This window comes from Leuresthes tenuis, unplaced genomic scaffold (assembly GCF_036924035.1).
Source record: "Leuresthes tenuis unplaced genomic scaffold, fLeuTen1.0.hap1 SCAF_20, whole genome shotgun sequence".
Lineage (NCBI taxonomy): Eukaryota > Metazoa > Chordata > Actinopteri > Atheriniformes > Atherinopsidae > Leuresthes > Leuresthes tenuis.
Genome location: NW_027325374.1, coordinates 17,150,963 through 17,173,647, shown reverse-complemented (window position 1 = coordinate 17,173,647; position 22,685 = coordinate 17,150,963). Strand labels below are relative to the sequence as shown.

The 22,685-nt window shown below is 40.6% G+C and overlaps 1 protein-coding gene across 1 annotated transcript in view; it reads right to left on the bottom strand.

Moving 5' to 3' along the window:
* Nucleotides 1-480: 480 nt before the first annotated feature.
* Nucleotides 481-22,685, bottom strand: part of snx29 (sorting nexin 29) — a 131,312-nt gene continuing 109,107 nt past the window's right edge. Inside the window, exons 21-22 of the mRNA XM_072372887.1 lie at nt 8,715-8,854; nt 481-3,059 (exon numbers count right to left, since the gene is read on the bottom strand). Coding sequence (XP_072228988.1) covers nt 2,933-3,059; nt 8,715-8,854 — 267 coding nt within the window. The 3' untranslated portion in view covers nt 481-2,932. The remainder of the gene's footprint in view (nt 3,060-8,714; nt 8,855-22,685) is intronic.

Below are 22,685 nucleotides of genomic sequence, written 5' to 3'. Positions count from 1 at the left end.
TAGCATTTCTTTTCTTAAAGCAACACTAGAGACGTTTGTGAACCCTCAAACTATCCCCTCCTGACTCGTTTTTAAGTACGTTCCCTTTTGTTGTGCACAGTCCCGGGCCTGAATCTATACTAAGGGGCCTGGTGGCTAGTATATCGCAGTTCACAACCTTGGTTTTTGCTTTTCGCTCGGTTGGCATTTTTGTGGGCTTTTGATGGCGTCAGTGTGGCCTCTTCAACATTCATGTTTGTACCTCAAGTGATATCTCTTGAGTCTCTGACAGTTCGAGCTAAAACTAAAGAGAGAATAAAAAATTAAGAGGGCGCTACTAATCTGTGCTTATGGCTACATAAGCTGCCACAAGCATAACTTATCTAAAGCTCCAACCCTTGGTGATTGATCCTGTGCACAGACAATGTTCTGTACATATCACATATACAGTCATTTGTGTCCTACCCATTAATGACCTCACAGGCAAACCCCAGAGACAAATGTTTATAAAAAGGCTACTTGTTTATTGTTATGATGGCATTACAACAATGTTATTTCCCAGATGTACAGATTATACAGTAATGTGATCCTTTAGGCTGATTTTCTAATGCATATAAGGCATTACTACACCAAAAAATATCACCACTTCCAACAATTCACCATATCACTAAAAAGGATGATTTAAACAAAAAAGAAAAATCATGTTTGTTTCATGTTGTGAACAGGATGCAACAGCATTGGTGAACAGAATTTACCGCCTCGATTCAAGTTTTCCAAATCCCTTCCAATGGAATAACTCCTGGTTTGAACAGTGCACTTCTCCCCAGTAATCCATACATATGCTCGAGCCTCTGTGGCCCTTTCAATGCACCCTAGCGAGCAGGTTTTCTTCAAGTGTTTAGTCATTTTTAAAACATTCATTTGCAACTTAATGTTGCATTAAATCATGCTAAGACACATAAGCTGAGCAATCATTAAACACTGAATTCTGACGGTCCGTTTTTAAAGATTCATGTGATGCAAAACGCCAACACAAATCTTAACACTCTACTGTAATGGCACTGGTTTGGAATTACCCCTTAGTCCTTGTCAAATGCGAGTAGAAATTATGTGAAATAACAGGGTACATCAATCTATTTTCTAAACCTGCTTGATCCAATTCAAGCTTGTGGGATGATGGGATGCGTGAACAGATATTCTGAGAAAACAAGGTCAACTTTGGCCTTTCTCATGAGGGACTGTTAGGCTAATAGGAAATAAGGGGAGACTTCTGTGTCTTAGCATGTACTCAAAGTGTTTATTTTCAATAGATTCAGATATATTAGCGAGTTATGGCTTTTCTGTTACTGCCTCAGGCAATTGTTTGTACCACAGTCAACAGCTAAGGGCAAAACAAATGTTCCTTTAAAAAATGCAAGCGGATCTTTACTGACAAAGAGGATTAAATGTTCAACGTTCTAATGTCGGTTCGGTTACACTAACCAACAAACAACAACAACAAAAAGTAATAGCCAGTCACTGTTTCAGATGAATAAGTTCTGAGTGTTTTTGGTCTTGGGAGGCTACAACAAGACAACATCCTTTAAAGGGGTTAAATGCAGCGATACCGAGGAGTTCTGTTACTACTGCAAGAACTCTGTTTCAGCAAATCACTGTTAAAGGAGGGGGAGTGTAGCAAAAAGCAAAGGGATTTTTATTTAAGTCATACAGAGCTAATTTTCAGCATCCATAATGATATAATGTAATTATGTCATTACTCCTCCCCTCGCCACAGCAAGGCCTAATTTGTGACAGAAAGTATGAAATTATCGTCAGTTCTGCCCTCATGATGTTTAGGTTTCCCATTACATGGGAGGAAATTACTGGAGCCGCGTGACGATAAATCACTGGCCGAGTTGCTGTTTTTTTCCGTCATTTTAGTCCCGAGCTCTAACCAAAAATCCAGAAATACACGAACCATGGCTGAAACTTACCTGCCTCTCCTCCGTTTTTGGTAAATGTCGACATTTTGTCTGCATTTCCGATGCACGCATCAGTTTCATTCATTTTACTTACAAACGGCGACTGAAGTTGTACCAACTCTATTATAATTTCAGCTATTATGAGGCCATTGCTATATTTTTCTAAGACCGGGGAAAAATCCAAAGAAAGTATCAACAATGGAGGAAGGATTCAAACCACCTCCACAGCCTAATCATTTTTTTGTCTCTTTGACATTCTTGCTATATCAATGGAGTTTTAACCTTGAATCGCTGACAGTTGCTTCCTCTGTGGTCATGGTAAGATACGTTACACTTTCTGCACGCTATTTATAAAAGCTATACTGATAGCATAGCAGAAGTAGTAAAAAGGAATGTGTGCTGCATGGTGGTCTTGTGATTGTGAATCTTTGCTGTAATGGCACCAGACCGCTGACACAATAGCTGAAATACAGTGTTCATTCCTCCAAGAGAAGTCTTTTATTTAACCCCCCTCTTCACCTCCCTGCACACCCTTACCTCCCTACCCAAAGCACGAAAGCAGCTACAAAACACTGTAGGCACTGTGACCGTGATACACTTTCACTACAAAACTGAGAAAAGTAATCATTAAAAAAAAGTCCCCATTATCTCAGTGTGTTTGAGATGAGGGAGAGCAGTCAAGGCTTGTCCATGTGCAGTTTGCAGAGAGTCTTTTAGTCTCTCAGTGAGGTAAGAGGTGCTGTATGTTTGGGCCCGCCAACAGGACGCCACAGGGGGAGTCATTTATCCCTTATATAGCCAGCAAACGTTTAGATACTCTCCAAGACAGGCCCACAGTATGAACACAGTCATCTCCATCTTTTAACTGCGTCTTTTTGTCTGTGTCGCCCTCAGGTCCATTTGATGCCACAAATGTCCTCACATTCTGTGAGCCTGCCTGTCGCAGTCCAGAGACACCAGAACCCTGCTGTCCTCACTTTCAGTTCAAAGGCTCAAAGGTCCCCACTCTGGGGTTCAGGTCTGGTTTCCTGGGTACGACTGCGGCCCAGCCTGGGGAATCGGGATGAAGTTCTGGATCGCGGCGTCTTGGCTCCGCCGTCGTTGGCCTGCGGTGTGTCTCTGCATGAGGGGGAAAAGTGGGAAGGAGGAGAGGTAGAAAGCCATAAACATAAAATCAACATCTGCTGAGGTTTCTAACCAAGTTTAATTTGATTCAAAGAAAACTGATGCTGCAGCTGGCGAATGAAGGCAAATATTTAACTTCTGTCCTTGAACTTTAATTTGTTGGGAAGTAAATAAGCAGAATTAGACTTTATACATTTACCAAAGCTTTTAGCAATTTATTTTAACCATGAGGTTTATGATAGTCAATCATCCTTTGAAAAAAAGCAGACTTCTCCTTTCAAAGGATGACTGTACCGAGAAAAGAAAAAGAAGGTTTTGGCTGAACTGACTGCTGTCACCGAAGGATTTTTTCCGCTAGCTTTCTAACTGCACTGTTGTTAACCTCTTGAGTTTGCATACATCTTGACTTTAATTCAATTGTGTATACGTTTAAAAATGAGAATCCTGCACAATCGGTCTGGGCTGTGATGATATTGGTAATATGAGCCAGAAAAAAGTCAACATCCTCTCCAAATATTAGAGATGCACACTGGCACGTCATTGGATATAAGCAATAATGCACTGCAAAGATCACGTTATAGAGAGCAGTACCGAACTACATACACTCACCAACCCGACAGTATCCAAGGCAGACTTAATCTTCTAAAATTGAAGCTCTTTAAGCTGAACCAACACCCAAATAATGCCTTTAAGGTCAAATTACTCCTGCATGTATACACTCAACAAGACTTAAATGGGCCTCGGTGCTCCACACACGCTCCAATGCTCCCATGCAATACACAGAGGAAAAAGCTGGTGACAGCAAAGAATAACCAGAGAGGATAGCTGGCATCTTTTTTGTATAAAGGGTAAAGCAACGGTTTATTTTAACGCAGTCAAAGTCTCAATAAAGCCTCTCTCATTCACATATTTTCTGTTTTTTTTGTAAGACAGTTACACATAGAGACTGAAATTAACTCATTAAGAAAACCTGGCAACTCGCAGTCGTTTAAAGCATTTCCAGACAGTAAAACTGTCTTGAATGCTTAATCACCCACTCCGAAGCGTCATAGCATCGGACATACCTCCCATACATGTACTGGGACAAGGACAGAGATCCAATCAAAAGGCCTGACTCAGCTGCTCATGTAACCAAACCGAGCGCTGGTCAAGACAAGCACTCTGTAGTATTCTGAAAACACACAATGGTTTGGAGCTGGCCTTGTAAGGGTCAGAGGGTCCCCTGATGGTTCTTAAGTTTCCAATCACACTCGGGAAAATAATTTGTCCAGCTGATGACATCATTGCCCTGGTTACCAGGATCATCGTCTTCAAAACACGTGAAGGGCTGATCCTTGAGCCTGATAAGGCTGAGGCTGAAAGACAGGCACTCCTCAACGGAAGGACATGAAAGACAGGGGGGATTAATGCCTGGGATTAAATACTTTCTGTTCCTTTGCTTTCCTCCTAAAGATTTCATCCCAAAACAGCGACTGGTCACCTGCAACTTCTTATGAAGCTGTGACCCTGCAATGGCAGCATTAAGTCCAGGTCCTTCATGAACAAAATGGTGATTTCAATAAATATCAAAAGGTATGAGGAGGCAGAAGGCATCTCCTTCTTAATGTTCAAGTGGCCTGTTTAGTGACGCACCCCAGCTGCTCATGTTATAATTACGATTAGCTGGGACATCTGGGCTGTCCCCATGTCAGGGAGTTTGATTCCCACTTGGACAATGTGTGCTAAAAATAAATGGCACTTTGGCTGAAGGTGTCACTGTCAGCCACATGCTTGCAAGAGAGGCAGCATGGACTGCAAAAGCAGACGAGAGAAGACTTCAGAAGGGTTCTGTCATGTTAAAATAAACTAAAACATCCAAAACATTAGATAGAAAATATACTGCAGAAATGTGACAGCTCGGTGAACGTTATACCTCGAGCTCACAATCATCAATGGCTCAAGTGCCACTTATTCCCATATCTGTGCAGCACCAGGCAGGTTCAGTCACCCACACTTAGAATGTTTGGATTTGCAAAGATTGGCCAAACACAGATGCAATAGGGAGCTATATCAGCAGGAATCATACTAAATTGAGGGCAGCCTGCAGAGCTGAAACTGAAAGCCACCTCATTTATTCATATCAAACTGGGTAAATGTGGCAAATTAATCGGGCTTATAGATTTCGTTATGGCTCTCAGCATGTGTTTGTCCTCCATTTGGACCTGATATTGATTTGTGCAGGATAATCACTTTCCAAGGCACTGCTGGAATATTAATAATTTGAATGCTGAGAAATCTAATTGGAGTAAACAGCTACATAAATGCTGACATACATCAAAATGACTGCCTCACAGCAAAAGTCAGAGAGTACTAAATGGTACAGTCGAACAATAAGCTAACAACTTGACATTGACTCAGACAAGTGCAATAAAAGCAATGTCCATGTATTGACATGGGTAAATTGTTTCAGACCACCACCATAATAGTTTATATCCATATTCTGAGGCCAAATGGCCTCAAACTGCTCTTGACATTGAGAAGAAAATCTACAAAAACCATTTTCTGTCCCCCCTGATGCAGTAGGTCAACAAGGCGAGAGGACAGGCTGAGTGTGTGTACTTTGTGTTCTGAGTAAGCCATAAAAGTGGCGAAGCGGAGCTGTATACTAAGTGGTGGCGAATCTCTAGGGAGAGGTGTGAGCGTGTCGCTGTTACAGAGAAGTGCGGGAAAATGCAGCATATGAGTCCAAAGAAGTGATGAGAAGCACAATGAGTTCTGTACACATCGCAGCCCTGGGCATAAAGCACACACACACACACACACACACACACACAAAGGGCTGCTGGAATAATGGAACTGTCTCTGACCAACATCGTAGTTTCTTTCAGTCACTTCGCACTCTTGGTTTGAATTCTGCCACAACAGGCGTTCTTTCTGCATTGCAAAGAAAAACGCCCACATTTCATTAATTCCTCGGGAGTGTGCTCTAAGGCTCTAAGGCGAGATTCTTCCTCTAAACAGTACACCAATTCCTTGGGTACTGTTGTCCACACACATGCAGATATCCAGCTGTATCTGTCAGTCCCATCCGGTGACCTCCTCACCTCATTACAGATCTCAGCTGGTCTCTAAGAGACTCAGTAGGATAAAGGAACACCACGTATAAACTAAAACTCTCTAAGACAGATCTATTGTTCATCCCAGCACACCAGTCTATCCGACAATATAAAAAAGCCTTTTCAGCCGTTTTCCCAACCAAGGCTGCAAGAAATCTTGTTGACATGCTTGATAAATACTTATCCTCGCTTAGAACAGAGTGACCTATGGCCTGCAGCCAGCTTCTTCTTTAAAATCGGTTTTACAGGCCGATGCTTCTTGTTGGATCAAATCATTGCCAAAATGTGTAAATTCAAACATTAAACTCGGATCCAGATCCAGCATATGACCGTTTCCTCTGGGAGGGGTTGTTTTCCATTTCCTCCACTCAGATCAGCCGGATCAAATAGCACAGCTGATGTCGGTGCTTTTGTCAAACGAATGCGAAAGAAAAATTAGAACAGTGGGAAGCCTCTCAAACAATTCTTTCTTTCAACTCTCACCAGTCTGAGAGACTAATTATGACGAAACCTAAACAACAGTTGATTGGCAGTGTTATTGTTCTTGCATGACTCCACTTCAACCTCTTTTCAAGAATGGGAAAGCAGTAACTGATTTTTTTTCTGCCCCCTATTTCGTATTTCCATTGAGTTTGAGTGCCTCGGCAAGAGATCTCCCTCTCTTTCCATTTTTATATTTTCCTTTCTCCTCCGTCTCGTCTCTCGATCTCAGCTTTCGTTCCCTCCATCCTTTGCTGTTCCACCACAAACCTCCCCTCCTTCCCTCTCTCCACCGGACTTTCATTTTGTCAACCCACCAGGACAACTGTCACCTTGTCTGAATCTCTCCTTATCAAAGTTAGAAAAAACATCTGGCGGCACCATGGAAGTCCAGATGTAAATATATTGATTTTTGCATGTGATCTCGATTTAGCAAACCTGAATCTGTAATAGGACATGTACCTGTCTTAGGTCCCTTTACGGGTTGAAGGTTAGTTGTTTTGGTACTGGACCAAGAAAGAAAGTAAAAAAACATGCCAGCATACAGTATAATGCTGAGTTTGATGGTGAGCTCTGAATTTCAGGCCTCTACCTGGGAAAAATGGGTGAGGAAAGCATTACTACACTGTATTTTGAGGCCAAATTTACACTTTTCACTGCACAACATTGATCGTGTTAAAAAGGTTGAAAGAAAAAAAACAAAACAGAAGTGAACGTGTTAGACCAAAGAATACCATGGCACTGTTTACTTCATTTCTATCTGAGCTTCTGGGAAAACCCCTGTAAGCACACACTAATGTGCATATGAGTTACCATGGTTAGCAATTACTATGTTTATTGCTTCTTAGACAGCTCTCACCTTTTGGATCATTAGCTGTTTAGCCTCTGAATCCATTATAAAAAAATCCCATATCTGTGGTTGACTTCCTTTGCTTTCATGCCAGAAACAAACTGAACTCTTGTTGGAGAAACCCAAACAGCCTCGATTCAGATGTTTAGTCGGACTTTGACGGACAACTTTCACACAAGTCTCAATCAACAGCACAAAATCAGCAAACTGAGTTTGTTTGGCCCAAATGAAGCATGCTGGATGTGACAGGGTCTCTTCCTAAGCCAGGGACACGGGGATAAATGGATTAAAACCAGCACATAGACTGCACCTTTTCTCACAATGCATTAAAATGATTTTTAAAGAAATTGCTGTGATCACACATCCAAAAAAAATGACACACTGGTGATTTCCACAAGACTACAAAGTAAAAAGCCTACATTTACAATAAATATGTTGTTACATTTGGCCAGATGACTCAGACATCCTCCAGAGAGGAAATGACATTCCAGTCGGACAGTGTGACAGATCACGTACGCCGACTGATCGCAGTAAGTGGAAACAGATGCGTATATTGACAGGAAATGACTGGAACATCTCATTTTCAGATGAGAGGCCTGGTCGGTAGGTGGGTAACTGAGGCCTCGTACATTTTCACACACGTAAGGCTGAGTGTGTTGTGAATGTGTGTAAGAGCTTTTATGCAAAAGGCAGAAGTTTGTTTGCAAGGGATTTGGCATTTTCAGTGACATTAATCCTTCCTGTTTTTATCCTGTAACAGCAACCACAACAGTCGTGACAGCTAATTCTTTGTGAGAATGTTGTAGATTAAACTGGTGCTATGAACACAAACTGATGCAGAGGCAGTTTTTCCTTATTAAATATTGTGTCAGTAAACAGTGGCATTTCTGCACAGGTGAATGAATCGACATTTTTAAAAAGGGGTAAACATTGTGGACTCCATTCTATTTCAGTTTACCACAGAAAAGAAAACTTCCACTTAAATCTACCATTAAAGTAATGAAGGTGAAAAGTAGACTACAAAAACAATCATGTTTCTCTCTGTTAACGTTACAGCTCACTGATCCAGTTTGGATTCGACCACAGAATATTTATCAAGCATGGCTGAAAGCTTTCATGTGCAAACACACACTGGCATCCTATTCCTGTCTCTATCTCACCTCAGCACACGCTCAAATAAAAGCTGTCACTCTGTGTCAAACATGCCAGTGTGTGTCCACTTACTGACAGAAAGGCAACAGAGACAGCAGGGTCTCTTTGGTGGGGCGAGCTGTGAACTCCGGCAGCGTCTGGATCAGTTTGTTCATCACCATGCGAATGTAGCCCTGCAGCTGCTTTCTCCTTTCCTCCACAAACTTGGCATCCTGCAAGCAGAGAGGGTCAAACATAGAAGGAGAAAGGAGGACGAGTCGGTTAGAAATATAGGCACAGGTTAGAGTGGCAACATGCAACATTCAAATGACAAAGCAACTGTTAGGTAAACGGTGGTGGAACAGTTAAGCAGCGAGAGAGCTGAGAAATTACAACAGTATATGAAGGGCATAAATTTGTCCAACAAACCTGTATGTACTGTCTGATCATGTATCTTGTTGTCCCAGATGCATAAAACTAATGTAAATTCAAAACAACTGTGGTTCCAACCAAACAGAAATGTGGATATGCATCGTTCTTGCCAGATTAAAAAAAAAAAACAAGTTCCCAAGGTCCTTTTTAACGAATCTCTATCATCTGACTTTCTGCATCCATGCGGACCCAAACTTTATTTGTACCCTCATCTTTAGCCACGAATGGACACTGACATATAGAAATGCTCTTTGCACCTCAAGCTCCTTCTCAGAACAGTTTCAGGGAAGTTTTCTGAAATGCAACAAAAACGTCAGTAATTCATTTATTCAACTGAACCTTTATTCAACAGACACGTCCAAAGAAATGACTGTCAATGTCTTCCCTGTGTGGGTGTCAGGGATGGGTATGAAAGGAGAATCCCTCAAAGCTCAGTTTTTCCAAGCGAGGATGGGTCGTGGCTCACTTCGTGCCAAAATGTGTCAGAGACTCGTCAGTCAGTTCATAAAAATATTTGTAAATGCAAACTGACAAAGAACTGTGGTCTTTCAGTATCTACAGAGCATAATATAGTAAAAATATTCAAGGAGGATCAGGTAATGTCAGTGTTCGATGTATGTGACCACTGAGCCCTCAGGCAGCATCAGCTATAACAGCTGAGAAAAGCACAATTTCACGGAGTTTGAGATCTAAGAGCTCTCTGGAGTTTTATTAGGTGGTCTCAGTTCTTGAACTACCAATGGAGAGAGAGAGAAAAAACTTGAGTACAAAACTTAATTTTACAGATTTAAAGAACACAAATAATTAATGGAGGCTTTAAACTCTGTGCTTTTAGATCATAGGGGCCTGGAGGAGATATGAAAGAACTGTTTGTGCTGCACATCTGCAAAGTCCTCCAGTAAAAGTTATCAATAGAACCCCGATTAACAACAAAATTATATTGACAAATGGCTCTGTAAATAAGAAAATCATGATGATATAAGATGTAAGCTCTAGTAAATTTATGGTATTTTTTTTTCATTGAATTATTTTTCAGTCTATATAATCATGAAAACGTATGATTTCCAAAAGCTGAAAAAAGTCTCAGTTGTTGTTCTTTAACTATTTAGCGTGTTCATACTCGGTATACATTTATCAGAGACTTCATCAAGAGAGAAAGAATCCCTTTAATCCTTTTTCACATATCAGTTGTTACTGAAACTGGCAAAAAATACTAATTAATCCACAGTTGTTTCTCTGCTAATTCACACATGCCAAACATCGAAAACTCAGCCCTGCATAGATGAGTGATGACAGCATCTTTGGCTGGAGCGGCTGGAGCGGCTGGAGCAGCTAGTTCAGCGTTGCCGGCTTGCCTTACACTGTTTCACCTCTTTTGTAGACTCAGAGGTGGATCAGCGACAGATCAACATCAAACCCCATGCTGTCTCTGTAGTTTCACAAGGACAACGATGCGCAACGAAGGAGCATCAATAAAACTGTGTACGAAAGCAGTTTGTGCCCAAAACAAACAGCCCAAGAGCCATCAAATACTTCTAAATATCTTAAGACAAGTGATGCATATATAGAAAATATACATCTATTAAGAATGAACACTTTTTGGGGGGCAGTTTTTTCTCTTGTTTGATGAAGCATATTCATCAGACCCATTTTAACCGAGCCACTCTGGAGGCCAAGGCGCAGAGGCGCAGAGCCATATGGCCAGTGTTAGGATGGCTAATCAGCATCCACCAAGGCTCAGAACAAAGCCTGGCAGCGCCGTGTTTAACTCTCTGCTGCTTGGGATTGGAACCAATAGCCATCGTGGCAAGCCAACATTCTGCTTTAAAATACTGCTTCGCTTTCAATGTGAAATCCAAGGTGAATTGCATTAAAATACACATTTGTTGTTGCTGCACAAGAAGAAATTTAGTGTTTACACTGTAATACACTTTACCTTAAAAAATCCCCTAATAATAAGCTAACATCTAAGGCTCAAAGGGGATAACGATTCAAGCCAAGCTTTCATAACTGCTTGAAAGTAGATTTAAAAAAAAAAAAAACAGTACATTACTGTCTCTGTCTCTGCAGTGACGGGATACTACCCTACTTTGTTTTTATGTGTCATCATTATTGCACAGAAGCACGCACCGGTTTGGGCACCCCTCTAAAAGCTTCTGCTCATAGTTAAGTGAGCATGACACTAACTCTATTTAAAAGGCACAATGTTACAGATGAAACATTCTTTTCAAACACTGTTGTATTATTTTCAGATTAACCTCAGATACGATCTCAAATCTGCGATAACTCGTTCAATCTGTTTTCTGTGACTTACTGTGCAGCATGTAACTAGCTGACCCAAACACATGGTTGTTTAATTGGACCACCATCCTTGTCTCCAGATACGTACGCGGGAGCAAAATAGTTATTGTAAGTATGTGCAATGCTGCAACTTTGTGCACTGTGGGAGTAAACGTTCAAGGCATTCTGCTGCTTCTAACTTTCTCTGTGGGAGATCATTGAACATGAAAGTATAGAAGAACACCTCTCCATCTGTCAAGCACGCGAGATGATCTATCATGCTTTGGGCTTGTGTTGCATTCAGAGACTTTGGGAGAGACGAACAGATGAAATAAAACAGTATTAGGTTTAAAAATCTTGAGATAACACTGACCGCTTCATTGATCTAATAAGGTGATGACATTCAGTCCTTCTCAAATGCGTCGCATTGTCCCGTTAATGTCCCTCATTAACGGGAAAGTGGCAGAAGAAGCCACGGCCTGAAACAGTCCTATAGTCATTCACAGTTCTCTAACAACAGCATACAGTGTGTAGCCTCGACAGGTCATGTCCGTGTACAAAGTGCAGAGCTGTTGTGTAAAATGTAGCGGCCGTGGATGGAAGCAGCTGTAAATATCACTCTTCTACATCTTTAACCGTGATGAGCTGTCAGGGTGATACTCATGAGAGTTTAAGTGCAACACAGTGTTTTCAGCTTGACGAAAACATGATATTTATTTTTCAGGAGGACGTCTTCTTCTCACCCTTTCAGTAGGTTGTGTGACACAATCGTCACGCAAAACTCTGTACGTCATTCTAGAATTACACTTTTACGTTTGCAACAAGAATTCATCTAGAGCTAACAAACAGTTGAAATATTTTTCTCTTATTCGTGTATCTCAGATGCTGAGAAACAACAACTCCGTGCTACCACTTATTATCATCTAAAAAAGCTAATAACTGGGGAAAGTTTGAATAGTGTTGTTATTTATTCATTCAATAAAGCAGCTTGTCGGATTCCTCTAAACAGCTGATCATTTGTGAAGTTAACCCGCAGCCTCTGTGCGCAATTCACACTTGTGTTACAGGTGAAATGTACATGCTGCTAATTCTGGCCTTGTCATATTCAGTATCAAAATGTGACGGAAAAGCACCTGTGGGGTCTTTGACAGAACACCGACAGGTTCAGATGTCCACTTCTTTATTTTCTGTGTTACAAAAGCTGAAAATTAAAAAATAACCATAAGTTTGCTTAAAATACCACAGCAATGTTTCATCAACTCTTTAAACTTGGTGACGAACAGTGAAAGAAATTTGGACCAAGCCCTTGTATGCCACTAGTTATTTTGAGTGTAATTCAATTACCAAAAATAGAGAGGGGATTTTAAAAAAAAAACAGTAAGAGGTCTTTGGTGTATCCTGACTGCTCTCGTCTGAAACACCTACATGTTGTGACAAAACCTAACATTTTACAAGAACAAATCCACAGTTTACTGAAAGTCACTGACACATGCAACGTCATTCCTCACTTAAAATGAATCAAAGTCCACCATCTGCAATGAGGCTGATGTATCCCCCTACTGAGTCAGTGTGTGAATCACTGTGTCCAAACAAAGCTGTGTGCAACAACAAGTGAAAATTTGGTGACAAGAATTTCCACAAATGCATATTTCTATTACAGAGGTCTCTTAGCCGTGTTTGTCCTTGTATTTAAGACACAGTATTTTCACATTTTGCCCTGTGTTGGTAGTTCACATGCAGCACGGTGGCCAGGGAGATCCTCCTGTGTAAAATAAGGGAGATTAGAAAGGAGGAGGATAAGAGTTCTCTGTACAGTAGCCCCAAGTGGTGCATAAGTATGTAAGTTTAAGAGGGTAGGAGTTGATAACTACGCTCAGCTGCATGCAGGGTGAAGAGATGGGTTACGAGTGGGTAAATCTGATGTGTCAGATTAGGCCGTGCATGCCAACGTGGGTTTCATGCTACGTCAACACAATAAGGGACACAGCGGCTGCTTTCACAGACGTCAGGGCAGTAATAACACTAATGGACATCATGACAGATTCATCCTGTTGTGGAGACCGAGTGGAGGACTGCGGAGGTCAGGTGTTGTCAGGAAAGAAACTACCGTGGCACACTGATGCGAACGCAAGACTGATTCTGTCTTTCTACATCTGTCTGTTTACATCCAGCCATCCACACCCTGCTCACTCAACTTATGTTCCATGGAGCATAAACAAGTCTATTAGTTATCACACATATACGATGCAAACAATAAATTTAAAAAAGCATGTTAAATAACTTCCAATTTTGGGATTAATAAAGTATTATTCAATTGAATAAACATAAACGTGTGTCAAGTTTATTCGAGTGTATTTTACAGGAGCCAACGTTCCTCCTTCCCAGGAGGAACGAGAAGCCAATTAGTGAACACCTGCTAGATGTCGAGTCAAACTTAAAACATCTGACTCTCTGTTTGACATCTGTGATCCATCTTCAGGAATCTGCTTTTGTTTATCATGTGGGTGTCGAAGCTGCTGTCGTCTATCTGCTGCAGCGAGCTCATTCTAACTCGGATAATAGCACTCTGAGGATCGTGCTTTTTAATTTCTCCTGTGTCTTTACTACCATACAAACCAATCTAGTGACTGAGAAACTATTGAGGATGCATCTCAGCGCCTCAAATGTCTCTTTGTTTGCTGACTTTGTGAGAGATCGGCAGCAGTTTGATTAGCTGGGTGGGGTTTGACTTTCAGAGTCAAAAATTAAATTAATATGGGAATACAACCAGTTCTTTCTTCAATTAGGGCCGGCGTTTTGTCACATGTACAGTGATCCAAGGAAGAAGGAGCAGAAACAGCCTCATTTAATATGCACAAATAGCAGCGCTCACATCATCCAGCAAAGTCCAAATGACATAAGTTTTTTGTTTCACCTCAAGACCAAGCAGTGTGGCAATAGCTCTTCTGTCCAAAAATATAAAGGTAAGAGCTGAAAAAGCCTTTCTTTAAACCTCTGATTTTCCTGAAGAAGAACAGCTTGACATCGATGCCAAAGTAACTGCATATACTGGAGGATCTGAAGTCTCAAACACATTTTTAAGAAGGATACATGTGTAAGTTTAGCTTACAATTCAAGAATCGCCTTCAACTGAATTGAATCCACCTTTATTGCTAAGGATGGATATCAACTGACAATATTCTGAGAATAAAAGGGTACTTCAGGGTATCATAATCTGTTTATATAAACCTTTTGAAAAAATAACTTCCACAGCTCTTATCGGTCTTACCTCTGCTCTTTCTGCACACACTGACTTGTCTCTTGTATGCATGGAGGACTGGATGAAAGCAGTGATCATTTGAACAGGTAAGTACAAACACCCTAAGGTATCGAACCCTTGGAGAAAATCTGTTTTTCTGACCAAGATTTGGATTCTGCCAGAAATGTTCTAATTACGGTGTCTACGGTGAATTCTACTTCTGTTTCTTTTTTCTTCTTCTCTCATGTGGATAGAGAAAGGTAAATCCTCTGGACTTTATGTGTAGAGAGACTCAAACTAAGCTTGCAGTTGGCATGATAAACAGCTGCTTTAGCTATATCGATACTTGTTATACACATAGTGTAAGTAAACCGTAACCAGAAACACTGCCACAATTCAAATCTATTTCCTTTCTAAGAATCTCTCGACACTAAATAGGACTGTGAAATTTAAGTCCTCTTGGATTAAATCAGGGCTGGCCGCATTGGTAAACGCTGACCACAAAACAGGGTCATCGCTTTTTTCCAAGTCAGCCCACTCCGGATCACAGCAGGGCTCAAAATGCTGCTCTCCAGGTGCCTTATTTAAACAGTCACCAAGCCATGAATAAAACATCACAGGCAATTCAGTAATTCTCCTACAATACCACCACCATGTCTCCTTGTCATAATTAAAAGCATAAACATGTATATTTCATTATATGTGAACGCAACATACTAAGCTTGGTTAATAATTCACTTTGTGGTTTCTGATTAATTAATCAGGGCGGCCTCGGTACTCCTTGGTTCTCCCTCTCTCAGTATATACAGATGGGGCAACTGCCATAAGCAAATGGTACTTGTGTAAGTGCCATAATTCTGCTATGATTACCTTTCAGGACCCTTGCATAATGTGACACTGTAATCAACATAATTAAAGCCAACAAATCCCATCGTCACTGTTGTAAATTCAATTGAGGCGAATTTCTTGCATCAAAGACGACATTAACCAATGATTGCAATCATAGTTCTCATCTCGTCTTTACTCCCTTGGGTTGTTAGCCTGTTTAAGGAAGCATTTCCCTGTCACTTTACATGTTGGTATGCGTGATGGGGTGAAGGTAAATCTCCTGTTTGGTTGACATCTTTCTCCACCGACGTTTTTCTGTCTGTAAGCAGGACGAGACTTGATAGAGAGGTGGAACATGGGCAGAGGAATTACCAGTTCAATTCTGATGCAACTGAGTGAAAACACAGGTATTAAGGTGCTTGGTTAAAGATTTACTAATCCTAAAAGACTTGGCAGACAGAAGCATCTTCCTCAGTGCTGCATGAAATTTTCTGTGACCCGAACTGCTCATTTTCTGCTGTGTCCTGCTGAATTGTGCGTGTAGACAACACAATTTGTGATCACATGTGCACCAAACTACAGCTGTAACTACAAAACGTGCAACAGCAAATTTATGTGACTTGGTGTCACATATTTGATGTTTATTTTGCTCTAAAAAAATAAGTATACATCATATACATTACTATATATATACGTTATTTTACCCTTTTTGAAAATACAAGCACACAATTCGGTGACTCGTTGATGCTGTAACTATATATTAGGTTTTAAATAGGTTCATAGAGGATTTGAAGTTTGAAATTGAGAGTGCCATTCCCACAACAACAGAAAGTGAATAACCTTGGCGTACTGGCACAAAAGTTGGTTTCAGACGAAAGCTATCAATGAAATAGAAAAGGAGAGAGGGCAAAGCAATGGTCTACCAGCTTTATCTGAGGGATAAGATAAATGCAAACTGATTCAGAGCCGTTAATGTCCTATATGACGTGACAGAGGCAGAATTGCTGGAATAAGAAAAGTATGATGAATGTGACTTCTACGGGCAAAGTTGCGGTCTTTAAACCTGCAAAGATGACTGTCCAAATCCTCACTATCAAATAAGGAGATGTATGCATGTGTGCTACGAGGAGGATAATTCAGGTCTTAAAAAAGTTAGAAATGGACACAAACGAGTTCATTTGGGACTGTGAATGGCCAACGATGAACACAAACTAGTTCATTTCAATCTGTGACGAGAACTCTGACCTAGTCTCTGGAACGTGAACTTGTGTAACACTTTCCTTCCCAGTACTGTCAAGTATGCTAAATAATTTAAATCTGTAGCAGGCGAGTGAGACAATCCCAAAACCCAGCAGCAACAAAGACCGACAACAACAGTATAAACTGAATGTTAGAACTTTAGAGTTTGTTAGTGTTGCTAAGGGGTAACAACATGCTGGTGCTCTCTGTCGGAGCGCGGCTATAATTTTCAAGATTCAGTTTATCCTTTATTACAGAGCACAAGATCGTGTAATGAAATAACAAGATTTTATCTCTCCGTCACAAAAATAACCACCGCTGGAAAATAGAATTTGATAGAGAGTTCTGTAGTTGGCAGGCATGTCCAGGGGATTTCATCCTCTTCTGGGGATTAGGTAAAACAGTTATAAGGTCTGTTTGTTAAAAAAAAAAAACACCCTTGATAAAAATCCAGTCGGTTATTTTTGTCCTCTGACTGCCAACAACTGAGGATACAATCCCTCTAGTGAATATTTTCTGAATTTGCATTTGTAGGATTGTAAAGAAGCAAGAAACACACTGTGTGATTGACTTAAAAAAAGAATAGGGCCCCAAATAGCAAATAAAATAAAAAAAAAAAAACATCTGTTGCGATAAATGTTGAAAAACACAAGAAAGCCACCTGCTGCAGGATCTGCGAGCTGTCACCTCGTCCAATTTTGACCAATCAATCTATAAAACACACTCAGCAGTGATGTGCCACAGTGCCGACACACTGTGGCGTGCACTTCTACCCTTTATTCCTGAAACAAAGCGAGAGTTTAGATTAGCGCACATCAGAAACTTGACGGGGATGTTGAAAAAAATTTGCGTTTCATGAAAAAAAATTCAAATTGACAAGTGGTCCCACACTCACTTTTATCCTGACTGGTTCTACAAACACACACACACACACACACACACACACTTACAAACGGGTGGTGGGCAGACGGAGGCAGACGGAAAATGAAGATTTTTTAAGTTTGGCTTAGCTTGGTTCGTCGGTCTCAGCAGCTCTCAGTTCTGGTCTCTCCGTAGGTTTGTCAGAAACAGCTGAACTACTGTAAACAGCTACTTTGAGATGGCCAACCTCTGGGCAGCATCTTTATTTCCATCTCTGTAGCACCCGAAGGCGGAGGCCTTGGCAGTCTGATCCTCGGCTAATGAAGCTGGCTCTTGGGACGTGGAATGTCACCGCTCTGTTGGGGAAGGAGCCTGAGCTGGTGCGAGAGGCTGAGAGGTTCCAGCAGGATATAGTCGGACTCACCTCAACGCACGGCTTGGTTTCCGGAAGCAGTCTCCTTGAGAGGGGTTGGACTCTCTTTCACTCTGGAGTTGCCCGTGGTGAGAGGCGCAGAGCAGGATACAAGCGGCCGAAATGGGCTTCCTCTGCAGGGTGTCCTCCGCATTGAGAGGAGTCAGATGAGGTGGCTCAGGCTTCTCGTTAGGATGCCTCCTGGACGCCTCCCTGGTGACGCCTCCGACCCCCGGAGAAGCCAATGGATGGATGGATGGATATATCTAAGGGTGCACTGATTGATCAGCCGGCCTGATTTCCTTCATTTTGGGTGATTGGCCGATACTTGCATGTGAAACTGATCTTATCCACCGATCTTTTTTCATTTATTTTTCTTCCTCCACCGATCTTATCAACCTCCGCAATGGTCTGAAAATAAGCCACTGTCCCTTTTTATCTGCCGTGAGAGAGGGCTGACTCATGTGCAGTTAAAACAAGTTTGCATTGTTTCACAGGTATTGTTCAATGTTCTTCAATAAAATAAGGTTGGGACATTGAAGTTGTATGCTGTCAGACTGACCTTATAACACCCTTGTGTGTCACAAGCAAGATTAGCCTAATATTAATGCCAGACGGCTGGCATGGCCCCTGACAAATCAGCTGGTCAGGAGCTGTCAGTGGCAATGGGTGTGCAGCTGCATCTGAGTGTGACATCATCTGCATCGAGCTACGCAGCTGGCCGGTGTCACCCACAGCATTAGCAGATGCAGAGAGGGAGAGACTCATTAGCTCTTTAGAAGGACTGAAATGACACAGAAATGACACAGAACTGACACGCTGACATGTGGAGCTAACAGCTACTACTGTCTGAGGTCCACACTGCCACTGGCTGTTGTGACATGAGTCAGCTTTCATCTTCTTAGATGAAAATGAACGTGCATCGTGCAGTCAGCAGTGTTCACATTTAAATAAACACCACAAAGGCATAGATAGATGTTTTCAAATCAAATCAGTTTTTTAATGAGCAATTTTGCAGCTGCACCACATCAATTCTCAATACTTAATGAGTATAATGTCTTTCAGTTGTTAACCACACAGTTTCAAACTCACCAGCTCAGACTCATCCCCCGGATTGTCATTATGGTTTTTACACTACTTTGCTTCACTGATCAAAGTGAACTCAAGGTGATATAAATCATGAAATTCAGCATTTCTTTGTGACCTCATTAAAGTGGAGATATAAGGTGACGGCGTGAACTCCAGTACAACACTTAGTAATGCTTAAAGGAGCCAACTTTGGTGTAATGAATCAATTCTCTGCAAATGCATGAATTCAAGGACACCTCTTCCATTTATGGTGAATCCTTAAGTGATTGCGTGAATAGTTAAGAGAAAAATAACTCATCTGCAGCTAGGAAGCTCACAGTGTGGATTTGATTTCAAGGAAAAATCAACAGCAACCGGGGAAAATTGTTTGAAATGACGTGAGAGGGCAAATTCACACGGCATCGAAACAAACATGGACAGCGAGAGGTAAATAGTTCATTTTTTGTTGCAAAAAAAAATCAAATACAAAATTATTAATAAGCAGTTTGATAAGGCCACAAATTGAGTGAGAAGTTGGGACATTTTGCTGTAGACTTCCATGCAAGCTGCTAGCTTGATGTGAGGTTAAATGACTAAACTGTGAGTAAAACATAGAAAAACTGTCTGATCACGAGACACTGGCATGAAAATTGCCTGATAAGTCTGTCAAATCAAGCCGAACACATAACTAAAGAGCATGTGTATAGGTTAGTGGTCACATGTGAAGGGCAGGTGTGAAACGTTCTTCCAGAGGTTTCCGTGCTATAAATCCAAAGCTCTATGGCAACTTCAGCTGTTTCTCCAAGTTGTCAATCACTTCTGAAAGTGGCTGCGAGTGTGCGAGCACATAAACAAGCATGAAAGGGAGGTGTGTGCACATTTTCCCTGCTACCTGATCACCACTGACGGCGTGTTTCATCTTTTCCAGGACAATCACAGCGGAGCAGATGTATCCGTACTGCAGCCTCTCCCTCATACAGAACATCAAGTAGCGCATTCCTATCATTAACAATTCTTTATCATTAGCCGCCTAGTGAGATGCGCGTGTGTGTGTGTGTGAGTCAAAGTCAGCTTTGGGTTTAAAAAGTGTCTGTAATGGATGAAAGCATGACAGAGACTAAAAGAAAGATAGAAGCAAAAGCAAAGATAAAGAAACAGATGGACTGGGAGGGAGATTCTGTACAGCCACAGCTTTTATCTACACCGGTTGTCACTCAAGCTTTGGCGCTGTACAGAATATATGTGTAACAATACCTTTCTGCTGACAGACACGGTGCTTTTTGTTGTTTTAAATGATTAGTTAATTGTTTTACTCGGACAATTACTCAGAGAAGGGAACAAATTGTACATTATCTCCATAAACAATCTCTGACACAATTATGTACTTACACCAGCTATTTTGAGTATGTAAAGGCATTTTTACTGAAAAGTCAGCTACATACCTTGTACAATGACTACCTGGATAGTGTACTCATAAAATGAAGAAATTAATAGTGGAATGCTGCACTGGTCTCACCTTCAGTGGTTTCTATCGTGGCTCCAAATCACCAAGAAACGCTTCATCAACATTGTGAATGCTGATAGTGACGTTAACGCTAGCTGGCTGACAAGAACAGATTTTTATCAAGCACAAACATATTATTATCATATGTTGTGTTGTTATTGTTTAATCAGGCTTGTTTAATTGCTATCATCACTGTAAAAGCACTGAGCATTGGACGTGTGCACTAAAAAGTTTAATATTTGCATAATGCAGCAGCTAACGAGAGCGTGACATTCAAATGTTTGCTAATGTTGTTTCTGCTGTCTGTACAACTCTAGCTGGATTTGAAATAACGCAAATTGTCAAAATTCATATGATATATGGTTAAGTACTGCACACAGTAAGTGCTGTACAACATACAGTTACACTACCCTGAATTTTACTATGAAAGTTTTTATTTAGTAATAAAAGTAATATTTATTAAAAGCTGGCTAGCTAGATAACTGCACCTTCCAAGCAGTGAGGAATTGTTTCCAAACCTTTTTTAAACAATGCAGACAGTGAAGTTTCAGTATGACTAAGTAGCATGTTTTATACATAGAGCATATAACCCCCTAAATTTTAGGACAATGAAGAAGGAGAGAAACCAATAATATACAAAACATCCAAATCTGTGGTAAAACACAGATTTTGACTATGCTAGTCACTCAAAATCAAATCAAAAGTATAGTATGTAAACAAGTAGAATAACATGCTATTTAATAATAACTTATTTCCCTTTTATACATATCAAAACCACTTATTATAGTTCAATTTGGACCTATTTAAAATGCCAGTTCCCTTTTGATGTTTATACTTTCTTGTTTTCATCAGCAGCACTGCTCTCTGCCTCACCTTAAAGAGAAGGTCTTCACCACTGCCAACACTACAAAGTGCTCCTAGAGAGCCAGAAACAAACACTAGCTGAACTGAAATAACAGGGATGCTCAACACGGCAAGCCTGCTGATTACTAAAGAACCACAGTCTCACACACACATACACACAAAAAATACACTCAAGTACAAAAGTACTCAGTCCATGCTGCAGAAACCCACTTCTGGGGTATAAAAACACGGTTCAGCTCACACAGAGAAATGCATACCATTTCAAAGAGAACAACGGTGTCTTTTGCACACAGACACACGATAAAACATATCCTGTTTTCTACCCCCCTACACACACACAAAACAACTGCTGTTTTGTGCTCAGGTTTCAATCAGATTTCAGAGACACACTTGTGCTTCGATGTGCATGCACTTGGAACACAGAGAAATGGCCCAAACTTGACCAATCTGGTATTTTTAAGCCGTAAAGCCCTCCACCTGCTTCCTGATTTTATTTCAGTCTGAGCATAAGGCCTTGAGTTCTGTTTTTGTTGCTGCAGAAGCTTTTTTTAAGCTTTTTTTTTTAGGAAACTGAACCAATGAGTTGAATTCAATTTATATTTTTATTTCATAATCCCCATTAATTCGTGGTGGGTGGAAGATTCTTCTCAGCGGCACCTTAACTTTGTTGAAAGATGCAAAATACACATCATGCAGTCATGTTCATGTTAAATGTTATGGAACAGCAGTATTAGTAAGAGAGTAAAATAAATTATGTTTATGTGCTTTAGATGTAGAAGGGATATAACTTAATGAATTAGATTTTACAAATCACAAGACAATGAAGACATCAGAAAACTAATAAGGAGAGAAATAGATATCAAGCAAAGTGTAGTTAAATACAAGGAGCAGTTCTGTAGAATGGCAAAAGATATTTTTTTTGCACGACAGATCCAGTACTATGTGCACAACAAAACTTCTTATCCAAATCAAAGTATGTGCGTGCATGAATCCGAAAGACGTGCATATTCATCCTAAATGACTAAGAAACAGTCTTGCATGGAAAATAACACTAACTATCTGCAATCAACTGCTTATGACAAGGATAGATAAAATGCATGACATGAAACATATCATAGATGGAAACAAAACAATAAAAGAAAGAAATGTTGACAAAAGAAAGTGATTTAAATAAAACTAGTTCAGACAGGAAAATGAATGATGCCACATGACTCATTATTTGTTGTGATCTCTGTCACTCAAAATAATTGCGTTACACCCTTAACATCACTGTACAGTAGTGAACTGTATCTTTCACTTTTACAGTTTTTTGACATAACTTCTGATAAATAAGTGCAC